The 22,433-nt window shown below is 44.5% G+C and overlaps 1 protein-coding gene across 5 annotated transcripts in view; it reads right to left on the bottom strand.

Annotated features, from left to right (window-relative positions):
• Positions 1-2,813: 2,813 nt before the first annotated feature.
• The window catches only part of MAN1C1 (mannosidase alpha class 1C member 1), an 89,070-nt gene continuing 69,450 nt past the window's right edge, over positions 2,814-22,433 (bottom strand). For all 5 annotated transcript variants that reach the window (XM_073317874.1, XM_073317872.1, XM_073317871.1 and 2 more), the window contains 7 exons: positions 16,595-16,718; positions 13,475-13,568; positions 9,433-9,548; positions 9,085-9,304; positions 5,223-5,395; positions 4,221-4,336; positions 2,814-3,760 (listed from right to left, as the gene is read on the bottom strand). In XM_073317874.1, the coding sequence (XP_073173975.1) occupies positions 3,637-3,760; positions 4,221-4,336; positions 5,223-5,395; positions 9,085-9,304; positions 9,433-9,548; positions 13,475-13,568; positions 16,595-16,718 (967 nt within the window). In that variant the 3' untranslated portion in view covers positions 2,814-3,636. The remainder of the gene's footprint in view (positions 3,761-4,220; positions 4,337-5,222; positions 5,396-9,084; positions 9,305-9,432; positions 9,549-13,474; positions 13,569-16,594; positions 16,719-22,433) is intronic.

Raw genomic sequence — 22,433 nt, 5'->3', positions numbered from 1 at the left:
TTAGGATCTTAATGCACGTTCTTAACGTTATTCATGGGAGTTGTCCCATTGACTTCCAAGAGACTGTTCACTTGCCTAAAGTTAAGCAGAAGCACAAGTGTTTGCAAGACTGTGGGCTAATCATTAGAAGGTTTTAGATACAGACATTTGCACTGAATACTTTTCTTTGGGACTGGTATTGAGCAGCAGTCAGGTCACCTCGTTAAGCAAACATCAATAAACTTTACATTTACAGGCATGCCGGGTGGTAAACGGAAAGATCATTATTTTTGATGCAGCTGTTGAATTTCAGGAGGGAAAAATCTTTTATCCAACGTCTTTTTGACCTAAGAAGTATCATTTATTTTTACTACAACATCTCAACACTTGTGCAGAAAGGAAATGGGGTTTGTGCTTTGGGAAAGGAAAATAACAAGAACAAAATCAAACTAGACAATCTGAATGAAATGCCAAGAATCTGTGTTAACGGGACTTGGAAGGACACTTTTTAAGACCTTGCCAGACAGAGTTTTGGTTACTCATGAAATTTCTTAATCTGCTGCAAAAATTCTCTTGGGGTAAGCTTACTTCCCAGTATCAAAATCCCTCAGATAAAATGACTCACTCCCAAGACTCTTATTTACCAATAATCATCCCTCTGGGCCAAGCTTACCATCCAGTATCTTTACCCCTGGGATAAAGGGCAAGTTCTCATATGACAATCTTCTTTCCCTTTGTGACATTGACAGGCATAGATTTAAAAGCATATTTTTCTTTCCCAAGTTGCTGAAGAAACCAATCAGCATTTCACAATACGAGAGAGGAACGTGTCTAATGCAAAGTACCAGCAGCTTCTGAATGATCCAGAGCTGCAGGGGAAAGGTTGTCGATGAAACAAATAAATCAACTGAACAACTGAAGGGGAAGATGCACAGCTAGGACCAGCTACTAGAGAGGAACAAACAATCAAGGATGTGAGTGAGCACAACGTCCAATTCTGCAAAGTGCTGATCATGCCAAGTTCTCGATCAATGGAATTTGAGGGCACTCAGCCTCTTCCAGGATCAGGCCCATAACAGAGCCCAGAATTGTTCTGAAGCAGAGGATCTGTGATTCTCAGAGCTGGATTCTGGTACCCTGAATCATAGAATATCAGGGTTGGAAGGGACCTCAGGAGGTTGTCTAGTCCAACCCCTTGCTCAAAGCAGGACCAATCCCCAACTAAATCATCCCAGCCAGGGCTTTGTCAAGCCTGACCTTAAAAACCTCTAAGGAAGGCGATTCCACCAACTCCCTAGGTAACCCATGCCATGGTAAACCCATTCCTAGGTAACCCATTCTGTTGAAGGACTTTGCATCGGCTGTCCTACTGAAAGTCAATGGGACAACCTACAAAGTAAGGTACTTCTCAGTGCCAAAAACAGTATGAGAATCTGGCTCAATTTTCTGGGGGGAGGGATAGCTCAGTGGTTTGAGCATTGGCCTGCTAAACCCAGGGTTGTGAGTTCAATCCTTGAGGGGGCCATAGAATCATAGAATATCAGGGTTGGAAGGGACCTTAGGAGGTCATCTAGTCCAACCCCCTGCTCAAAGCAGGACTGATCCCCCACTAAATCATCCCAGCCAGGGCTTTGTCAAGCCTGACCTTAAAAATTTCTAAGGAAGGAGATTCCACCACCTCTCCCTAGGTAACGCATTCCAGTGTTTCACCACCCTCCTAGTGAAAAAGTTTTTCCTAATATCCAACCTAAATCTCCCGCACTGCAACTTGAGACCATTACTCCTTGTTCTGTCATCTGCTACCACTGAGAACAGTCTAGAGCCATCCTCTTTGGAACCCCCTTTCAGCTAGTTGAAAGCAGCTATCAAATCCCCCCCTCATGCTTCTCTTCCATGGACTAAACATCCCCAGTTCCCTCAGCCTCTCCTTATAACTCATGTGTTCCAGTCCCCCAATCATTTTTGTTGCCCTCTGCTGGACTCTTTCCAATTTTTCCACATCCTTCTTGTAGTGTGGGGCCCAAAACTGGACACAGTACTCCAGATGAGGCCTCACCAGTGTCGAATAGAGGGGAACGATCACATCCCTCGATCTGCTGGCAATGCCCCTACTTATACATCCCAAAATGCCATTGGCCTTCTTGGCAACAAGGGCACACTGTTGACTCATATCCTGCTTCTCGTCCACTGTAACCCCTAGGTCCTTTTCTGCAGAACTGCTGCCGAGCCATTCGGTCCCTAGTCTGTAGCAGTGCATTGGATTCTTCCGTCCTAAGTGCAGGACTCTGCACTTGTCCTTGTTGAACCTCATCAGATTTCTTTTGGCCCAATCCTCCAATTTGTCTAGGGCCCTCTGTATCCTATCCCTACCCTCCAGCGTATCTACCTCTCCTCCCAGTTTACTGTCATCTGCAAATTTGCTGAGGGTGCAATCCACACCATCCTCCAGATCATTTATGAAGATATTGAACAAAACCAGCCCCAGGACCGACCCTTGGGGCACTCCACTTGATACCAGCTGCCAACTAGACATTTAGGGATCTGGGGCCAAAATTGGGGATTGGTCCTGCTTTGAGCAGGGGGTTGGACTAGATGACCTCCTGAGGTCCCTTCCAAGCCAGATATTCTATGATTCTCCCCTCCTTTTTCTCTCCTGTAACTTCATCCCAGAGATAATTACAATATAATGAGGAAGAAACTTGGATGGGGATTTTTTTTGGGGGGCTAGGAAATAAGACATTTAATTGAGTTCTTGCTACCTCACAGTTGAACAATGAATAAGCAAGTTAGGAGAGTTGAAGCAGGTTGGAATTATTGACTATACACTTGCTCGATTATTCTTGAAATAAACATTTATTGTCAATTATTCTCAAAATCAACCGTTATTGTCAGCTATTCATTCCAAGGATAATACAGCAAGTCTTTGACAGTTATGGATAGCTGGTAATGTCGGATAAACCCAATTATGCTACTTATTTTACAAGACCTTTTATTCTATTTCACAGATTTGACTATTACAGCAGTGCAATTTATTACAAGTGACTCATAACATTTAGTTCCAAATAAAAGTAGAAAACCACAAAGGTTATAAAGGAAAGTTACATGTGATGCAATGTCCCATAAATGTGGGTTTAAGAGCACAGGAAAAAATATATAAAAATACATTTGGGTCAAGAATTTTGCAGACAGTTTTTGTTTCAGTTACAATGTTGACACCACTTAGAAAGCACTGTACATTGAAACCTGTACTTAGAAATATGATAAACTCCAACTGTATATAAAAGGCAACAATCAAAAAGAAAAATGAAAGGAAGAACAAGGGGGAAAAAGTCTATTGTATGGCAAACTTCCAATCCTTTGGCCACTAGAAAGCAAAGTCAGTGGATTTCATATAAATTCTCTGTATAAAGGAATGTCCATGATCTGTTAATAATATGGCCCAGAATCAACATCTTGTCACCAGGCTAACAGATCTCCTCATAGAGGAAAAGAAGGTGCTTATGTCACAGTTTATTCTCCCCAATATAATACTGTCCGGAATTGGACTAGTGCCCCAAAATACCATTTTAGGAACATTGCTAATTCCTTTAATGGAAAGGAAATGCAGTAACCCGCTAGAGAGTGCCGCCGAAGTAGGGCGCTTGAGTAACAGCATCATTATTGCACGCTTGCTTTAGCTTTAAGGTTCGTGTGGTTCACCGGCAGTGGGTGGGCTTCCGTGTTGAATACCCAGTCTTCCAGAGACAGCACATCATCATCACAGAACAGAAGATAGAGGTACCTGGAGCCACATGGCAGGAAGAGAGAAAAGAGAAACCGGTAAATTGGATTACAGAAAGACTCTAATGGAATTCCAAGTGTACATATAAGGCCAGATCCTCAGGGCAGTAAATGGCATAGGTCGATATCCTTAGAGCCAAGTTGATTTAAATTGATTTAGCTGAGAATCTGGCCAAAACTCCTGTTAAATACAGTGCACAAGCGGAAAATGACAGAGCACCTGGGAAATTACAGAAATGTATCCCCAGACACGTTCATCTCTCTTTATGTAATTGTTCTGCAGAAGAGACACAAAAAGCCTGCTGTAGCCCACCATCTTCCACAGTTTGCTCTGCAGGGAATCCAACGCTTTCTAAGATGAAGCTATTGTATATTTTGCATGAAGATGACCCACACCAGAAAGACTTTTATGCCCAGAGAGGAGATTTATTCTGAAAGCTTTCTCAGGATGCCAGACTTACTTTAATGTCTCTGCCAGAAAAAAACTCTGTTGCATGTTGTCATGGCTTGGGGTGGTGGTATAAACATCTCGGATCCCGGAGAAGCCTGCTTCTACTCTACAATATTTTTCCAGTGCCTGAGAAAAGAAAAGAAATCTCAGCGACACACAGCTACATGGAGTAAACCGTTAATCAGCATCAGCTGTGTTACAAATCAGATTCAGGTTTTATAGCAGCTTCACTCTCACTGAAGAGTTTGATCGTTACGCAACAGTCCAGGAAAGATGCTAGTTCTAATGACAACAGCTGGAAAAAGGTAAACAATGTAAGCTTATTGATTGCTTGGTGTTGATGGTACCCCCATATCAACAACAGGTGTCAAATAGTAACTCTTTTACACAGCTCCTTTCCAAGGCACTTTATGAATGACTGAATGCTGCCACTGAAATGCAACCAACTCTGGGGCGCAGAGGAGCAGCCCTGTGTACATCACATTAGAAAACAGTGATGGAGTGAGAAGACATTCTAGCCGGGAAGTCTTTATGGGATCTTTTGTGTCCTCATAGCACAGGGAAGATCTCGTCTTTTAAAGTCTCATTCTGAAGATCCAAACATAATATTTGATGCTCATATCTCTATCTTAATACGAGCAGGGCTGAGTCAACCCTGCAAGAATATGAAATTATGGTTTCACAGAGTCTAGATAATTCCAAATGTGCGGCTCAGTCCACTACATCTGACATTATTCCACTCATAGCCATTACACTGTCTGAGGTCTGGAGCTCTTTTTCCCTCCAGTCCCTGTAAGGTTTATTGTTATTTTTTTAAACAAAGCCCAGACATTTTCAATGATCAGCAAAGAGACAAAAGAAAACTAGGTTTCTCTTTATATCACTGTGCTGTAGCACACGACAGGGGCTAGTACAATTAAAACTCTGCTTATCCTTTTCCTCCCCTAGAAAAAGATATCTGTAAGAATCCAGGGCTCTGTAATGGTGAATGCTGCATATTTCATGATCATACCTTTACAACTTCCCAGCCCCACTGTCTGTATTTCGGATCATGGGTCAGCCTCCACATGTACAGGTAACTTTCTACCACTTCAGGGCGCAGTATATAATAGCGCTCGCTGAGTCTGGTGGCCACGGCTTCCGTTCCAGAATCAAAGCGAAAAGCTTCGGGGCCAAGCTTGGTATCTAAGGAAGAAAGAAAAATCCCCACACATAATAATTGACTTTAAAAATTCATAACCGACGCTAATGGGTTTTATATGTGGTGTTATGCGGCATTAATACAGCCGAGGCTTGCTATGGGGTGCAACAAACAATCCGTCATGTATAAATTCAGACATGGTGCCCACCCTGTGCAGTAAAATATTTGGATAAATACCAAAAGTAAATTGAAAGCGCTTCTGAAACCAGCAGCCTGGCAACGAGATCAAAGGGTCACATTCAACCCTAGTGTAAGCGTGTGCAAGAAGTCACTGGATTTTTGCCCGGGCTGAATTGGGTCGTAAGACTCCTGCTGGAAGCTCTCAGAGACATCTCTCTCACACAGTATTAGGGTCATAAGCCCCTCACCCTTCCACTGCAGTCAAGAGCAGTTGAGAGGCGCTGAGCACCATTCTCAGGATCAGGCCCTAGTGAGAAACATCAGCTACAAAGCTCCTACAGCAGAGCCCTGGAAAAGGAAACTCTTCAGAGACAGTCGAGCCGTGCTTTTGATACTCAAGTGCTTCTCATGTTTATAGGTTGTCTCAGGTAGGGGTTTCTTGACTTCATGGTCATTGGGCCCAATGGCCTGAACAATCATTAAAGGACAAATGCAAAATACTCCACTTAGGAAGGAACAATCAACTGCACATGTACAAACTGGGCAATGACTGCCTAGGAAGGAGTACCGCAGCAAGGGATCTGGGGGTCATAGTGGATCACAAGCTAAATATGAGTCAACAGTGTAACACTGTCACAAAAAAAGCAAACATCATTTTGGGATGTATTAGCAGGAGTGTTGTAAGCAAGACACAAGAAGTAATTCTTCCGCTCTGCTTTAATAAGGCCTCAACTGAAGTATTGTGTCCAGTTCTGGGTGCCACGTTTCAGGAAAGATGTGGACAAACTGGAGAAAGTCCAGAGGAGAGCAGCAAAAATGATTAATTGGTCTAGAAAACATGACCTAGGAGGGAAGATTGAAAAAACTGAATCTGTTTGGTCTGGAGAAGAGGAGACTGAGGGGGGACATGATAACGGTTTTCAAGGACATAAAAAGTTGTTATAAGGAGGAGGACAAAAAATTATTCTCATTAACCTCTAAGGATAGGACAAGAAGCAATGGGCTTAAATTGGACAAGAGAAATGTTTCGTTTGGACATTAGGAAACACTTCTTGTCAGGGTGGTTAGGCCCTGGGACACATTCGCTGGGAGGCTGTGGAACCTCTCCCACTGGAGGTTTTTAAGAGCAGGTTAGATGTCAGGGATGGTCTAGTTATTACTTAGTCCTGTCTTGAGTGCTGGGGACTGGACTAGATGACTCACACTCACAACAGCAGCATTCCACAGTAACGGCTGCTTTGTCCCGGAGCAGATAAGCAGCCGGCTGTCAGAAATGGAGCTTTCAAAGGGGATATCCACATGCCTGCAGCTGAGTTCAAAACAATGTGAAGAGTGGCCACTTGACTTCAGGGGATTATGGGACGTTTCCGGAGGCCAATCACAGCACAGTAATGCATCCCCTCGTTCACACTGACGCCCGGGCATTTCAACCGGGGCGCACCAGGCTTTATGCTTCTTGTGGAGGTGGATTACCAGGAGCGCTCCAGCTGCAGAGTCCAGGCTCTCTACGTGCCTTGCCAGTGTGGACATGTCGGGAGTTAGGGTGCCCGGGGCTGATTTAATGCGCTCTGACTCGCAAGTGTACCCAAGCCCTATATGATTTTATGATCATTACTGTACAGTCATGAGGGATGTTTTTCAAAAGGAGGATCAGAAGTTAGCTGGAACTGTGTCTGCCACCCTTTCCCCTCCTTTAGCTTCTGGTACGTTAACCTTCCTTTTGAAACGGAGATCGCTATGCAATAGGATGGAGTTACTTTCAATGCTATTTTCTGATTACAAAATAATAAAAAACTACTACTGCTTTGTCCTTCTCAAGTGCCTTCCATGTGAGGATCTCAAAACACTAACACACACTCACAGAACCTCTATGCATTAGAAAATCTAATCACCTGTCACCTCTGTTTTACAGATGGGAAAACGGAGGCCCAGAGGTTGCCTGAGGTCAAACAGAACCAGTGACAGAGTTGGAAACAGAATCCAGATCTCTTGGCCCTATGGCTGGTGCTGTAGCCAAAAGACTATCTTTCGTATACACATTTTGTTTCTTTACACACCTTATTTGCCCTACCTGAGCCATGTTATAAGAGTGAGAGACCGGGGATCTTACAGCACAAACATCTCGGATTGTTTCCTGAGAACCAGAGAAAAGGTTAAGAGCACAGCCACTGTCTGAAACACAGCGAGTTGGCTGATCTGACAGCAGGGTAGCTGCTAATGGCAAGCTTAGCGCTGTTCTTCTGAAGGTGACGGACACAGCTGAAGGTGAAAAATGGCTCCAGGCAGTTGCAGCCCACGGGTTGTTAGCTCAGATGGCCTAGCTGCAGTTCTGTAAGCGCTGTGAAAGGAGTTTGAAAATCCAATTCCAGCTTGGCTTGAAGTTTGTTAGAGCTGCTTTCGGCAAATGAGCTAGACGCAGCTCATAAATACATGCTTGTTGATGCAGGTAAGACGTGAAACAATCAAAAGGAAGAGTTATCAACGACAGACACATTGCAGGCAAGCCTCCTGGACAGCAGACTGCAACTACACATACTCAGGAGTGCTCGACAAATGCTCATAAAGAAAGGAACAAAGTCCAAATAATTACAAGCATGTTGAAGCTGGGTGTGTGTAGAGCTAATCACAGCCCTCGAGTCATCAGCAGAATGTTTTTGGTATTTGATCTTGTCAAATTACCCACTATAATAAAACCAATACCTGCCACTTTTACAAATGCTTTTCATCTGTAGATCTCAAAGTGCTTTATAAAGGAGGTGAGTGTCATTATCCACATTTAAGACAAGCACATCTAGCTTGAACTGTAACTTGCCACGGGATTGCCACATTTGTCCTGTTGTTAGCATGGTTAGTCTTTATATGCCTGCACTGAATGCTTTACATGAAAGCAAATATTCAACACCTTTTGTTTGCGAAGTACACTGTGTCAATGAGAAAGATTTTACTGAATATGGGGAAATATGGAGAGACTCACACAATCTTCTCTTAGGAAGGCTGCAGTAGGGATTTATGGTTTGGGTTCGTTTTAAGAAGGAATAACAGAACTCAATTCCCTGTTTCTAACACCCTACAATGCTCAACTGACCATTTAGCTTGTTTCAGCTGTATATTGTGGGAGAAATTAAAGGCAGATCAGTGCTTTACTCCATTTGTTATGGCAATACCTCAAAGTGCTGAGATATAGGAACTCAGATTACTCCTTTTATAGGGAGAAAGCGTGGCTTTGTGATTAGAACACAGGGACCGGGGTTCAGGAGATCTTGGGTCAGTTGCCAGCTCTGCCGCTGGTTTCTTGTATGACTTTGCAAGTCACTCAACCTCTCTGTGGCTCAGTTTCCTCAGATTCTCAGGATCTGAAATGGGGATACCAATATTGACTTTTCTCACAGGGGTGCGGCAAGGACAGATGAATGTTAAACGCCCTCTTATTTTGATGGAAGATGCTGCAAAAGTGCCAAAGAATTACTGCAATGCGAGATTCAATTTTTTAGCAGCTGTAAATCCTTTCCTACCACAGTAATTTATCAGCAGTACTTTAATCCACAATGTTTACCTGAGCGTGCATAGGATTCATGACACGTGTGAGTAATCTCTGCGGCTAGATCCATATAATGTTGCTTTTTCTCTTCTGCTGCTTGTTCTGCTCCAAGGGCTATCATGCCACCAGAGAAGCAAGCCAAATGGCCCATTTTGTGATCCAAGATGCCACCTCTCCATTCTGCAATGTAGGTCAATCCTCCGGCAGATTTTTTAACCAAATGTTTTTCTATAGCCTAAAATGTATTAAAAATCAGTATCTGAACACATCTTGCAGGAAGGAAAAACAAACTGCTTTGACTAACATTCTGTTGGACAAAATATTCCTTATAAGAAATACAGCTGGAGAAGCAATCGAACTTACCTCTAGTGCATCATTATACATCTTTTTAGCTTCAGTGTCTCTCTTGTCTGACATCAGCCAGGATTTGATCAGATATTCATAAAAGCTGTCCCCAAGGCCCCCAATGGAGACGTGGTCTGCAGTGGTGGAAGCCAACAAGAGACTGCTGCATAACTATTTTTGCACATGATCTACGATACACAGTTGCTTTACCAGACAGAACAATTCCGCCCTTATTAAATAGTTTGACTCAATTCTCCCCCCTTTTTGGTTTCCTGTTGGAGGCTAGCATTACATTTTTTAGAAAATTAAGAAGGAAAGTGTAACCATAAGGAAAACATTCCGTCTTTTACCAAGTGCCAGTTGCCCTTAATTAAACTACTCAAAGCTTTCACTTGCCACGGTTAGTTACATGATAAATTAAAGATGCTTCCTGTTTATGAGATAAAAACCATATCCTGGGCTAACAAACTGAGAGCAGACACATACATGGATGGAGCTGCATGTCCACTAAACATCACGGGCCAGATCCTCACAATATTTAGGTGCCTAACTCTCATTGAAAATAATGGGAGTTAGACACCTAACTACCTTTGAGGATGTGGCCCTACCTCTCACTCTTTCCCTCATGGAGAGGGGGTGTAACGAATGGAGGAAGGGGAGAATACGAATTGGATATCGGCATCACAGCAGAAAAAGGATGATTGGACAGAACTGCCAGCAGAGGGCACCCTGGCTGCTAACGGGGACTGGTGGTTTCTAGTCTCTGCCTGGAGTGTGATACAGCCCGCATGCAGAAGTCCTAGGTTTCTGGTATATTAAAATAAAGCCAGGTGGGGAGATGTGCACTGAATATTTACCTGTGGGGAAATCAGATTTCCAAGGCTGCCTGTTCAGATTGCATAGTGGTATGACCTTACTGAAGAGGAGAATGCTAAGCAATCACTATGGGAAACAGGTCTGACACTGCAGTTGCAGGTTTCTGCCTGGGGAATCAGCGTGGGAAACAGCTGGACACATTTATATCTTTAAAATGCAATGGGGGAAAACCCAACACTCCTTCTTTGAAGCAGCCAAATTCACCCTTCAAATGAGCAAGAAAAAACACTTCTCCTAGCCATTTAAATATGAAATGGACTAGACCTATTAACTAGGGTTACCCACCTACATGTCTGTATGATTTCATTTTAAACGTTAAGTAGATACAGTAGGTTTTTCGGATTAGCTATGCTGTTTTTCCACTTTTCTGTTGTGCATATCAAGTCCTGAGGTTTATTTTGAATACTAAATCCTATCTAGAGGCGAGATCAACAACCCCGCATTTGACTGACCTGAAGAGCAACATCCCTGATAAATTTCAGAGTAGCAGCCGTGTTAGTCTGCATTTGCAAAAAGAAAAGGAGGACTTGTGGCACCTTAGAGACTAACGAATTTATTTGAGCATAAGCTTTCGTGAGCTACAGCTCACTTCATCGGATGCATTCAGTGATAAAGTATGTGGCCAATGAACCGTAGAATAATCCATGGCAAAACAATGAGATTAGAAACCCGGATTCAGGAAAGAGGATACAATATTTTACAAATACAGGTTGCAGATTGTCTTTAATGGAAGTGTATGATCCTAGGCGTGTCAGAACAATCACCAAAGCAAGAGCGCTAGGGCAGAATTGTTTTCCACATGTTAAAAGCAAGGCCAGAATTTGCCTCCCAGACCCTCTGTGTAAACAAGTCATTAATTTCATCAGGGAGGCTGTGCCTTAATTTTCAAAAGGTAACGACTGCAGCTAGCAGAGTTCCAGCATTCCTTCTCATTGGGGTGGTCTGACAATCTGCTCTGGTCACGGTTACACCTTTTAGGGAAAACATGACAATTGTACTAAAAAGGGCTTATTGCAAACAGCTTTAACAAAGAGAAAGAAAATGAGAGACTGGCACCTATGATAGTCCCTGTGGCAGGCAACAGCTACAGTTTCTCTCTACCTTGGCATCTGCCACCAGCTGACTCCTAGGTCCACCAGAGGGTTCCTAGGCTGAGCAGTCTCTCAGCTCCCTGGATATCAGATTCGGATCACGAGGCCAGCTTATATGCTACTGCCATAAGAAGTTTGAGGTGCCACCAAGCCCGCTCCTGGCTTAGCCAACTGGTGAATTTTAATCTAGTCCTGTGGCCTCCATCTCACTCCAAACCATCTAAATGGGCAGTTATTAACCAGCAAACCTCTGGGGATCCCTACAAGCATCACAAAAGGTGGGAGCAGAATGGTTAAAATGGATTAAATTAGTGGATTTAAATGGAACTGAATTGGTGGCCAAAATGGATGAACACTGAATACCCAGAAGGTATTCTATACACTTCAATCTAGTCGCTTACAATTAGAAGAATATGGACACAGCTCTTTGGGAAGTGATGCATTAGCAACGAGTTATCAGAATGAAAGACTGATAAAGGTGAGTCACATTATTTCCCCCCCTCTGTGCTGCAAAGGGAAATGTACCATGCTGATGCAAACGGCAATGACCTAAAGAAAACACCATCACAAGGATGTAGCACTAGGATGCGAGATTAATTTTTCCAGTGGAAAGGTTGCAATAACTCTACAAACACAAATGTGAAGGGTGAAACCACTTACAAGGGGATGTGGATAATTCAGAAAGTCAATGAATGGGACGAACCGGGGAACTGACTTTCTTCTCATTGAAGTTCTGGTTTACTGGGACAATTGCAATTGTTCAAGATGTTTTGCTGAGACTATTTTCAACACAAGCCTTGTCAATTACTGTTAAGAGGTGTTGCTAGGGCTGTTAAAGGTCATGGATTGATCACAGCTAGTGTTCTCTCACCTGTCCCATACAATGGCAGCTATGCAACTGCCCTATCAATTACAATTAGCGTGACTAATATAGTGGTTAAAAAGGTCACAAGTGATCCAAGGGAATGAACAGAGTTGCAGAGACATGAGGCAAAAATTATTTCAATGAACTTTGCTTAATTGGGACCAATTGGAATCCACTGAGGAGGCCAAATTAAAAGCAGCCTCTACTTTACTTCCTGATTTATTGTAAATAGTAATGCCTTGAGTAAAATTCTGCCGTCAGACCAGTAATACAATGGGGTGGGAAGGGCAGAGGCAGGGGTTCTGCACAAATGGGGAGAAGTGGAACAGAGGCGTCAAGACTGATGTACAAACTGGAGAGCAAGATTTTGCCTTTGAACAACAGAACAGATGTTGCCTGGCCTTTTCTCTGGATATTGGAAGGGTGAAGTGGCTTAGGAAGAAGCAGGATCAGAATAAAGACACTGTTCCTACTGTCCTCATGATCCCGCATGTTTCTCCCTCTTGCACACCTGTATTTTCCCCCTGGACCAGTGTCGCATTCCTAATAGTGATGCAAGAGACAGACAGACACATACACGCATCCCACTCATTGTCTCAATAGGAAAATCCAACAGCAAGTACCATAGTAATGGTAATGCGTTTGTGCATGTATGAGACTGGCTAGAGGGATAGTGCGGCAGGGTTCCTTCATTCCTTATATTCCTCATTTTTTTTTTCTGGGGAGGATCTCAAACTCCACTCTCTTACTGCTTCTCCAGAAGATTTCTTACTTGCTGCATTAAATATAGTAACTAACCAAATCTCTTTGGTCTCATCCTGTAGCTTTCATGTGTAACTCCCAGGGAGGACAATGGGATCACTGAAGTGAGGATGGGGGCCTTAAAGAGACATGCCAACTTTTAATGAATCATGTAGCATAATCCTACCATGTGTACGACTATGGGTCCTAAACCTCACTTTGGAGGTAAGATACTCACTCAGCTCGGAATAAGACTCCTGTGAAAGATGATTATACTGCATCTTCTCAATAAGGTTACCTTTATCTAATCACCATGGATAATGAGCTCCTTGACCAGCATTAGTGAGGGCTTTTATCAGGCAGATGAGAAATGTCCTTGGCTTGCTGTTCTTGTAGTTACAGATCACCTTCTAAGGAATAGCACAAATGCTGAAACACATCAGTAGCATTTCCTGAGCACAGCTCGGAATAAGAGAGCGATACTTACGCTGGACCCAGTTCCCAGTGACCGGACTGAGAAAGTTAGGATACAGGCCCTGCGGTTTCTCAATTCTGTTCAGGACTTTGCGGATGTTCATCACCTACAAAGAGAAAATGGACAAGACGCTTTCTATTTTTCCATTAAGAAATCCAGCATTTCTGCACTATAAGTGAAACGAGCTTAACTTTGCAATTAGAATCATAGGACTGGAAGGGACCTCGAGACGTCATCTAGTCCTGTTCCCTGCACCCAAGGCAGGACTAAGTAATAACTAGACCATTCCTAACAGTTATTTGTTTAACCTGCTCTTAAAAACCTCCAATGATGGAGATTCCACAACCTTCCTAAGCAATTTATTCCAGTGCTTAACCACCCTGACAGTTAGGAAGTTTTTCCTAATCTCCAACCTAAACCTCTTTTGCTGCAATTTAAACCCATTGCTTCTTGTCTATCCTCAGAGGTTAATGAGAACAATTTTTTTTCTGTTGGTTTTAACATCCAATTGCACAAGTAACGGTCCAAGGACAGTGTCTTTATTGTAAATGCTGCTATTGTTTCAGGATTGGGAAATGAAAACTATCATACCCCTTAGGGAAGGGTCCTCAAGAGAGTGACCCTTCTATAGGAATTCTGAGGCCCAGGGGATATATTCTTTATTAAATTCTATAGGTTTTTAGAGTAATTTCTAGTCTCATCTGCAACCCAATTCCACAAGGTACATAAGCACTTGCTTAACTTTGAATTCAAGAGGGCTGCTCACATGCTTAAATGTAGGCATGTGCGAAAATACCTTGCTGAGTCAGAGCCTTTAATTCCTAGAACAGCCCCACTTAATTCCTGCAGCGCCGCTGTTGGTTTCAACCTTATTAAACACTACAGGACTTTTACGTACTGGATGAAAATAAATTGTGTGCAGCATATATATTCCACTGTAACCTACACAGCAGCTTATATACTCTAAACCTTTTATAAGATTAGACAATTTATATGCCAAAAGCTGGTCACACAGATTTAAAGTCAGTGTTTCCAAGGAAGTTATCACGCTGCCCGACATTTACTGAAGTTAAGTAGCATGGCACATTAATGACCTGTTTGAACAAAGACGCAGATGGACATTATTCCCATTAAAAATGACACGAGTCCCAAGCTGCATGCTAATGAGTTGATTTGCTCCTCTGAAGTCATTTCCCTCCGGATGGCTGGCTGAGCCCATATCCTCCTGGGCTTCCTCTCTCACATGGTGTTATCTTTAACCCCATACATTTGCGGCGGAATATAATGAGCATGTTCAGGGTGGGAGACGCCACTACAGAAAGGTTCTCACCCTAATTCGTTTGCTGGGTTTTCAGCCAGAAAAGGGGAACTTGATTGGCTTCCGGGGAGATGGGGGGAACAGACTGTGCCAATACAGCACAATTTAACAACAACAAATTTGGGATTAATCCTAGATTTAAACACTGCCCCCCCCCCTTTTACCTATCCCTTGTGTTTTTGGCACACATCTGCCCTTCGGTCCCTCACTCAGCTCTCCTTCCCATCCACCCACTTTCCTTTCTTGTATCTCTCTCTTCTCTCCCTCTTTCACTTTTTTCTCTCCTTTCTGCAATTTATCGTCATCATTTTCCTTTTGTATTATTAGCCTCCCTTCTTCCTTCTACATTTCCATTTTTTCCTTCTCTTTCCCATTCAGTTTCCCCTTTTCCTTCATTTTCTTCTTCTCACTCCTATTTGACATTGTCTCTCTCCATTATTTTTTCATGGTCTCTGTTAGCTTTTCTCTACTACACTCCCCCATCCCCTTTCCATTCTGCGTCTCTCTCCCTGACCCCAAAATCACTGAGCAAGCAGGGTGGCAGGCTAGCACTGCGAAACATCCTGTGAACAGTCTGTTCTCAAGCTATTTCCCTGGAAATACAGGGAGAACAATCGAAGTATGTTCACCACACACTGGTACTCTGAGTGTGATCCGTTTTCATCAGACTCACAGGGGAAGGTCTGATTCTAATTGGAGTGATTTGTCTCCCTCAGAGTGAGTTCCTCAGGAAACACGTGGGGACAGCTAATGATCGCTAGTATCCTACAGTATATTAAGTTGCTCTCACATGCACTATAAGATCACTTGGAAAAAAACCCCTCAAGGTAACGTGTAATATTCATAGATTTTAAACTTAGAAGTTACAAAAGGAATCCAATGCGTCAACTGTCAGACCTTGCCCACATAGGAGACCTTTGCGGAAATCCTGATGGCTGGAGCATTGCATTTAAAGTCAGTTTACAGCAGCAATTCTCCACGGCTGCAGTGCAGTAATATTAACATACCAGGGTTATTAACCATTATCGTTGTGGGATGCACCAGACAGGTTAATATAGCCTGTGCCCCTGTATTTAGGACTCAACTGAGGCACAAAAAAACTAAGGCGTCTGCCAGTCATCACCACTGCAGGAAGCAGGAATGTGGAAGGGCCAAAAAAAATGTAAATAGAAAAAATAAACCAAAAACTTAGGAGTGTTCCAACCCCAAGTGGAGCAACAGAACCTCAGACAAATAAGGGTGTGGTCAATGCACAGGACTGGTGCATAGACATGAGACCTAATCCTCAAAAAATATCATCAGTGCTCCAGACTCCATCACAGAAGGAGTAGTTAGACTCACCGGCATGGTGCATACGTGAGTGGTTCAGTGAATTCTCTCACACAATACACTGACTTGCTGTAAAGAAATACGGATCCTACAGTGGGACAGTCAGCACAGTACATATTGAGTCTGGAATTCTGCCACTGGAAGCTGGGATCAGCTGAAGCGTCTGTGCTGACAGGCTGGAGACAAGGCATTTGTAGTGGAGAGTCCCTGGCTGCCGAACTTGCTCCCTCCAGCTGTCTGCCAGATCCCGTTAGTGACCCCCCCCAGCCCACAAGGCACCTCTTTATGGTCCCGTGTCTGTCTCTGGATCGTCACCAGAAAGGTGTCTCTTACGGTGAGCTGGGGTGGTAGAGCAAGGATGGCTAGCTGCACCGTCTGCTCTGGGCAGCTGCATGCAACATGGTACTTTATGCCATAAGCCCAGACGCCAGGGCGATGGGTACATAAGAATCATTTCAGTAAAGAATGAGTAGTTAAGTACTTGCCTTTTCAGTAAACACTGGGTTTCCAGAGAGCTCCGTGAGGTGCAGGAATTCTAAATGCAGGGTGCCAAATTCTGCTAAGATACTGCTTCCTGCAGAGGCCCACCCCCAACTCCAGCTCATGCCACTGCGAGGACAAAATAGGGAGCCTTCATTACCAAGCAAACACAGCCGGTTTCTCTACAAGCCTGGGGCAAAGCTCTCCCTCCGTATCCCCTGGGCAGATCCTGCATTTGCTCTGCGGTGTGGAACCCCTACTAGAGGCCCAGGGTGTGGAGAGTTTTGCTTTTAACCAATATGGCTACACGGCATTCACAGGTTTGTAGGGACCCTGTGCGTCGAACAATTAGTGGCACCAAAGAGTTCTTAGCTTTATAGGGGTAGTTTGGCCCAAAGCAAATAAGCCGACTGAGCAGGTCCACTGGACAAGGCAATCTCAAATAATCAGTCTCCTACGCAGAGCCGGGCTTGAACCAGCCCCTCGGTGCAAACTCACCCAAGTGCTGCATTGGCGGGAGGGCACAGAGGGAGTACCGAATCTGAATCCAAGTTTCCCAGCTGGCTCATCCCTACGATGGGCTAAGCCAAAGCCCCGGGTTCCTGGAAGTGCAGGAGGCTTGAAAGCCTAGGTTTGAGGTGCAGCACCACCGCTAATCTGACAGTTATACAGTGCCTTGCCCCAAAAGGATCCTCAAATGCTTTGTACGCCTCTACATTTAACACCACAGGATGGATGGGTGGGCGGGGCAGCAACCAAATCAGCACACAGGGCCGCACAACGCGTGGGAAGGGGAAACGCCCACAGGTATTGGGCCAGATCTAATATCCATGCAGCCCAAAGTTCTACTCTGAGACACCCTGACTTCCTGGGCCTCATCTTACAGACCTTGCAAAGACTGGAAGGGCCAGATACACCTAAGGAAAGTTAGTAGACACTGTATAAAGCTAACTGGTATACATTTGTTTGGATCTCCTCTCATCAGACCCTTCCCCTCTCCCTCCTCCCACAAGCCACTATTCTGTATGCTAATCTCCAGTTCTGCCAACTCCAGGCAGAAAGGAAAAAAATCCTCATCTCGTTATTGCATCAGCACAGTGTGAGTAAATGGGGAGCGTGTTCTAACGGTGAACAGCAGTGCATACACGTGCGGGTCCTGTGGTGATAAGGCCTCGCACTGGGTGGAAATGGATTGCCAAAGGGGGAGCTCTCTGATCACAAACATTCTCATTCACTCTTTACTTGGGCTTGCTTTTTCCCTTGACCCTTTCCCTGCCCCAGCCCACTGCTATAAATTACAGCTCTCGGCAGTGATTCTGTCTCTCCCAAATCTACACAGACAAGAAAAGCGACCTATATCTTGAGGGACGGATCCCAAAATAGCCTCTGCAGGGAAGCTCAGCGGTTCTCTTTCCAGCAATGACACAGGCTTGATCCCTCGAGTACCATGATCCTCGGTAGATATTGACAATATTGCCCATTTCCAATCACGTGTCTTCCCTTTTTACGGCAGCCAGAACCATCGCTGAAACTGGGGGAAACAACTAGACGGTGCCCGAACGCTTCTGTTAGAAGATAAGGATTTCTGCTATTGATCAAGGCTAAAGCTAATGACCTTTCACTGGAAAAATGTTATTCTTGTCTGAGAAATGTAGAAAACATTTTTAGGTGCAGAATTATTCCTTATGCTGCCAGAGAAAAGCAGCAAACCTTTCAGTAGACAGCATATTCCCCCGGTAATTTAAATTGATAGAGTATTCTTCTCTTTCTGTCCAAAGCTGGCTGCAAACTTTGCTGGGTGCAGTTCGAACAGCTGTCCCAGAAGTGATTGTATTTCAGCAGCAGGAATCCCACTGTCCATATTTGGAAGAAGTGCACGCTATACAGTAAAAGCCAGCTCATTTTGAGTGAGGTTAAATGCAGTATTAGTTTAATATTGGCTGTATCTACCATACAAGACTATATCCTGCCGTTGGACGGATGGCACTACTAAACGATCTCATGGGTGTTTCCTGTATCTGTCCACTAGGACCCTAATCATCATATTTTCTTTATCTGCTGCATTGAAAGAATAGGAAAATACGATCTCACAAACAGAAATCACCTAATAAGCCGCTGTGACGGATAGGGCAACTTCCTGCACAAACCTTCCTGAATGAAGTCTAAGTTCCTTAGATGTTCATTGTATTCAAAATGCAGATATTTATGTATTATTATGGGATTGTAGGTAATGTCTCGAGGGGGGAGATAGCTAGTGTAAGCCTGGGATGTGCTATGACTTTCAAAGGACTCTTTTAAACAATGTGCCTGACAAGAATGAACTTTCGGTTAAGTGGGTTTCCTAGGAAATCTCTTGGGGAAGGTGAACGGAAATGTAGCCTCCCATCTCCAGTTACGCAAAGCCCCAGCCTTTTGAAGCTATGCCCTGGGGAAAGGTCTATTGTCTGCTGATCAGCTACTCCTGGAATCTCAAGAGCAAAGACCCCCGCTATATAAAAGACAGGCCAACTTGTCCAAAGGGGTTCTTGTTCTGAGCAAGAAGTGTTATGAACTCCTCACCACAAGAACTTCTCTGTGTGTGGCTGAATGATTGACTCCAACCAGAGTCCTCATTGGAGATGGAAATGATCTCTGGTCAGCTTATTAGCACGCATTTAGATTCTTTTATTGTTTTAATATGTTTTCTCTGGAATGCTTTTCACCTTAAGAATAAATGTGCTTGCTTAGGAAAAGCTGCGTAGTACCTTACAACTGTGGGCAATTACACTGTTCATAGGCTTGGAAGAGAAAGCAAAGTTCAGCTGCTGGACATTTTGGCTGTCGGGCTTGCGGGGGAAATAACAGGCCATTGTGCAGCCTGGAAATACCCTCGTCAGGAGGGAGTGAGATGTGTGTCTCACCTAAGACAGGTGTCAGCTGGGAAAGGTTGAGAGTGGGTGTCGTCTTTGGTGGACCAGGAACAGGAATACAGGTGCAGTGGACCTGAACTGGGACAGCTGCTTCAAACTAGATATGTTCTGAATCAACTGGACAAGGCTAAAGACTGCGCTGGTTATGACAGAAGTACTCCGAGCTGACAGGAGTTGAAAGAAATAGCCTTGAAAATCTCCATCCCAAATGCTTTGAGTAGACCGTTGGCTGAAAGGCTGCTAAGGGTTGGTCCACCTTCACCAGCCCTCTGGATTGAAGACAAGCCGGAAGTGGGCCTCTGCAGAAAACATGTTCTAGCAGTAGAGCTCAAATGGACTTGGCCTTCCTCGCTAGCTTCTCTCCTAACAGCTGAGAAACATTCCTTCCAAAGACTGTCTTGACGATGACACTAGCCTTTAAGGTAAGGGAAGATGTGCAGCTCTAATAGTAACCTTATTCCAAAAAACACATACTGGTATTTAATAACTATCAAAAGTCTTTTAGCATCGGGCTAGGCATCTCCACAGAGCTTTGCAAACAGAGACTAAGACAAAGCCCTTGCCCCGAAGTGCCAAAGTAGGAAAGAATCAAACACACAAATCAAGATACAGGCTAATCACTCAGAGAGATTATTGCTTAGAGGGAAGGATGGGGTTTGAGGAGAGATGTGACGGGGGGATTGGGGTCTGGCAGGCAGGAACAGGAAAAGCCCAGAAGGCAGCAGAAGACAAAGCAGGAAGCCTGGAGTGCAAAAAAAAGAGACCAAGGGATCAATAAGGAAAGGGGACTGGAGGGAGTGTGGGGACCCACTTGAGGGGGTAGAAAGGAAGGATGGAGGGCCAGAAAGGAGAATATTCCAGTAATCGAGACGACCAAGGCATGGGCCTGGGTTTCAGCAGTGGGAATAGTGATGAAAGGATGGATTTTGGTGCTATTAAAGAGGTAGGAGTTGCAGGATTTAGGAAGGGTCTGATCATGGGGGGAAAGGAAAGAGAAGAACTGAAGACTGCACTGAGGTGACAAACCAGGGACATGGGAAAGATGGTGGAAGTTGTTAATAATAGAGAAGGGGGAGCGTAGGAGAGGGATCTGGAAGTTCAGTATCAGAAAGAGTCAGTTTGAGATTGTGGAGGAATATCCAGGGGGAGACATCAGAGGCAGAAAGGGAGAGGTTGGCGCTAGAGAGCAAGTTATGGGAATGGTCTATGTAGAGAAACCCGTGGAAGTGGATGAGATCTCTAAGAGAGAAATGGTGCTAGAAGGCAGGGGGTAATGAGCACAGAACCTGAGGGTTCTCAACAGACAAGGGAAGAGTGATCAGCACTCAAAGGAGACGCTGGAGGAGTAGCCAGCAAGGTGGGAGGAGAATAAGGAGAGCAGAGTTATGAAGGCAAAGAAAGGAGAAAAAGCTAAAGAAGGGCTGATCAACTGTGTCAAAAGCAGAGCTATCAAAGAAGAACCACCATCCCTTGGCCTGAGAAAGGAAAAGGCTATTAGCGACTTTGGACCATAGTGTGGAGGCAGACTGCATTAGATCAAAGAGGGTGCAAGAGGAAAGGAAGCTGGAATAAACAATATGCTCTAGGACCCTGGAGCCAAATGGGCCGAGGGCGACGAGATGGTAGTTTAGAGAGGCTAGTGGGTGGAGGGACGGATTTTTCAAGACATGACAAGACAGAGCATTCGATGGCACAAGGGACGGGCAGGCACCCTGCAGGATTCAAGAGCACCAGGGCAGGAGGTGACGCTGAAGTGGCTGGAGGAGATAAAGCCCTGGGAAGAGAAGCAGCCTGGGTTAGCAGATCCTGGTTGCAAAAGTAGAAATAAAAGGGTTGAGAGACTGGGCTTTAGTTAGGGAAAAACCTTCCGTTGGTTTTGGCATCTGACTGGTTGGAAGTCTGTCCCGATATTCAGACTAAACAGCCCCTCTCTCAAGGTCATTCCATTGCTCCTACGTACACCTCCATGTATTGTATCCCACCGAACAACTCCTCTCATTCTGGGGAGCTTTCACCCTTCAAATGCAGGCTGTTTGTTACGTTCGAACCACAGCCAAGCTACGCACATTTAGCTCTTTTCATCTTTGCTCCTACATAATTACTGGCGGCCCCCTAATCCGTTTCAGTGCTCTTCTCAGAGCTCTAGCCAGTAATGCAGACTCTTGCTTTTAGGAAGCCTCTGGCTATTTTGATTTTCTTCCGTATTAGCCAAGGTCATCAGCAAGATATTTCAGGGTGTCTGGGCAGATACACTCTGTCATCTTGATTGTCTTTGCAAACGGTAGAGTGAGGTACGGCATTTCTGCAAAAGGTGAGCCAGTGCGTGACCTTGTATTGAGGAAGAGGCACCACCTGAGACTTTCTCATCCAGCCAGGAAGCAGAATGTCATTCCTGGAAGGATACAATTAAGGTGGTGGAGACGTTCAAAGTTTTCATTGCACGGAGCGTTAAGCAGCGGGCGACGGTGACATTTGAGCAATGGATCACCCCGGGTTCCATGTTCAATGAAATCTCCCACTTTACAGGGAAAGGAACCCAATGGCAGATGTGGGGTAAAATGACCCCAGCTGCTGCTCTGAGTGCTGTGGCAGGGAGGACGGAAGGGTTTTGTTAACTCATGTTGCCTAGTCTCTGTGCTGCAGCCTGTGTGCAGGTTTTAAAATCCCAGGGACTTTAGCTAGTTGGCATCAAAATGAGCCAACGAGTCCTGATGGGCAGGAAGTGTTGTGTAGTAGTTAGAACTGGGGACGGGGAATGAACGCTCATGGTTTCCACTCCTGTCTCTTTGGTTATTTAACCTATCTGCCTCAGCTCCCCGCTTTATGTCACATACCTCAGAGGCGGTGTTGTAGCACTAAGGTCTGGTCTACACTGAAAACTTGCATTGGCACAGCTATGTCTCTCAGGGGTGTGAAAAATCCACCCCCCCAACAA

Source organism: Lepidochelys kempii, chromosome 19, assembly GCF_965140265.1.
Source record: "Lepidochelys kempii isolate rLepKem1 chromosome 19, rLepKem1.hap2, whole genome shotgun sequence".
Classification (NCBI taxonomy): Eukaryota; Metazoa; Chordata; order Testudines; family Cheloniidae; genus Lepidochelys; species Lepidochelys kempii.
This window is presented reverse-complemented; position numbering and strand designations above follow the sequence as displayed.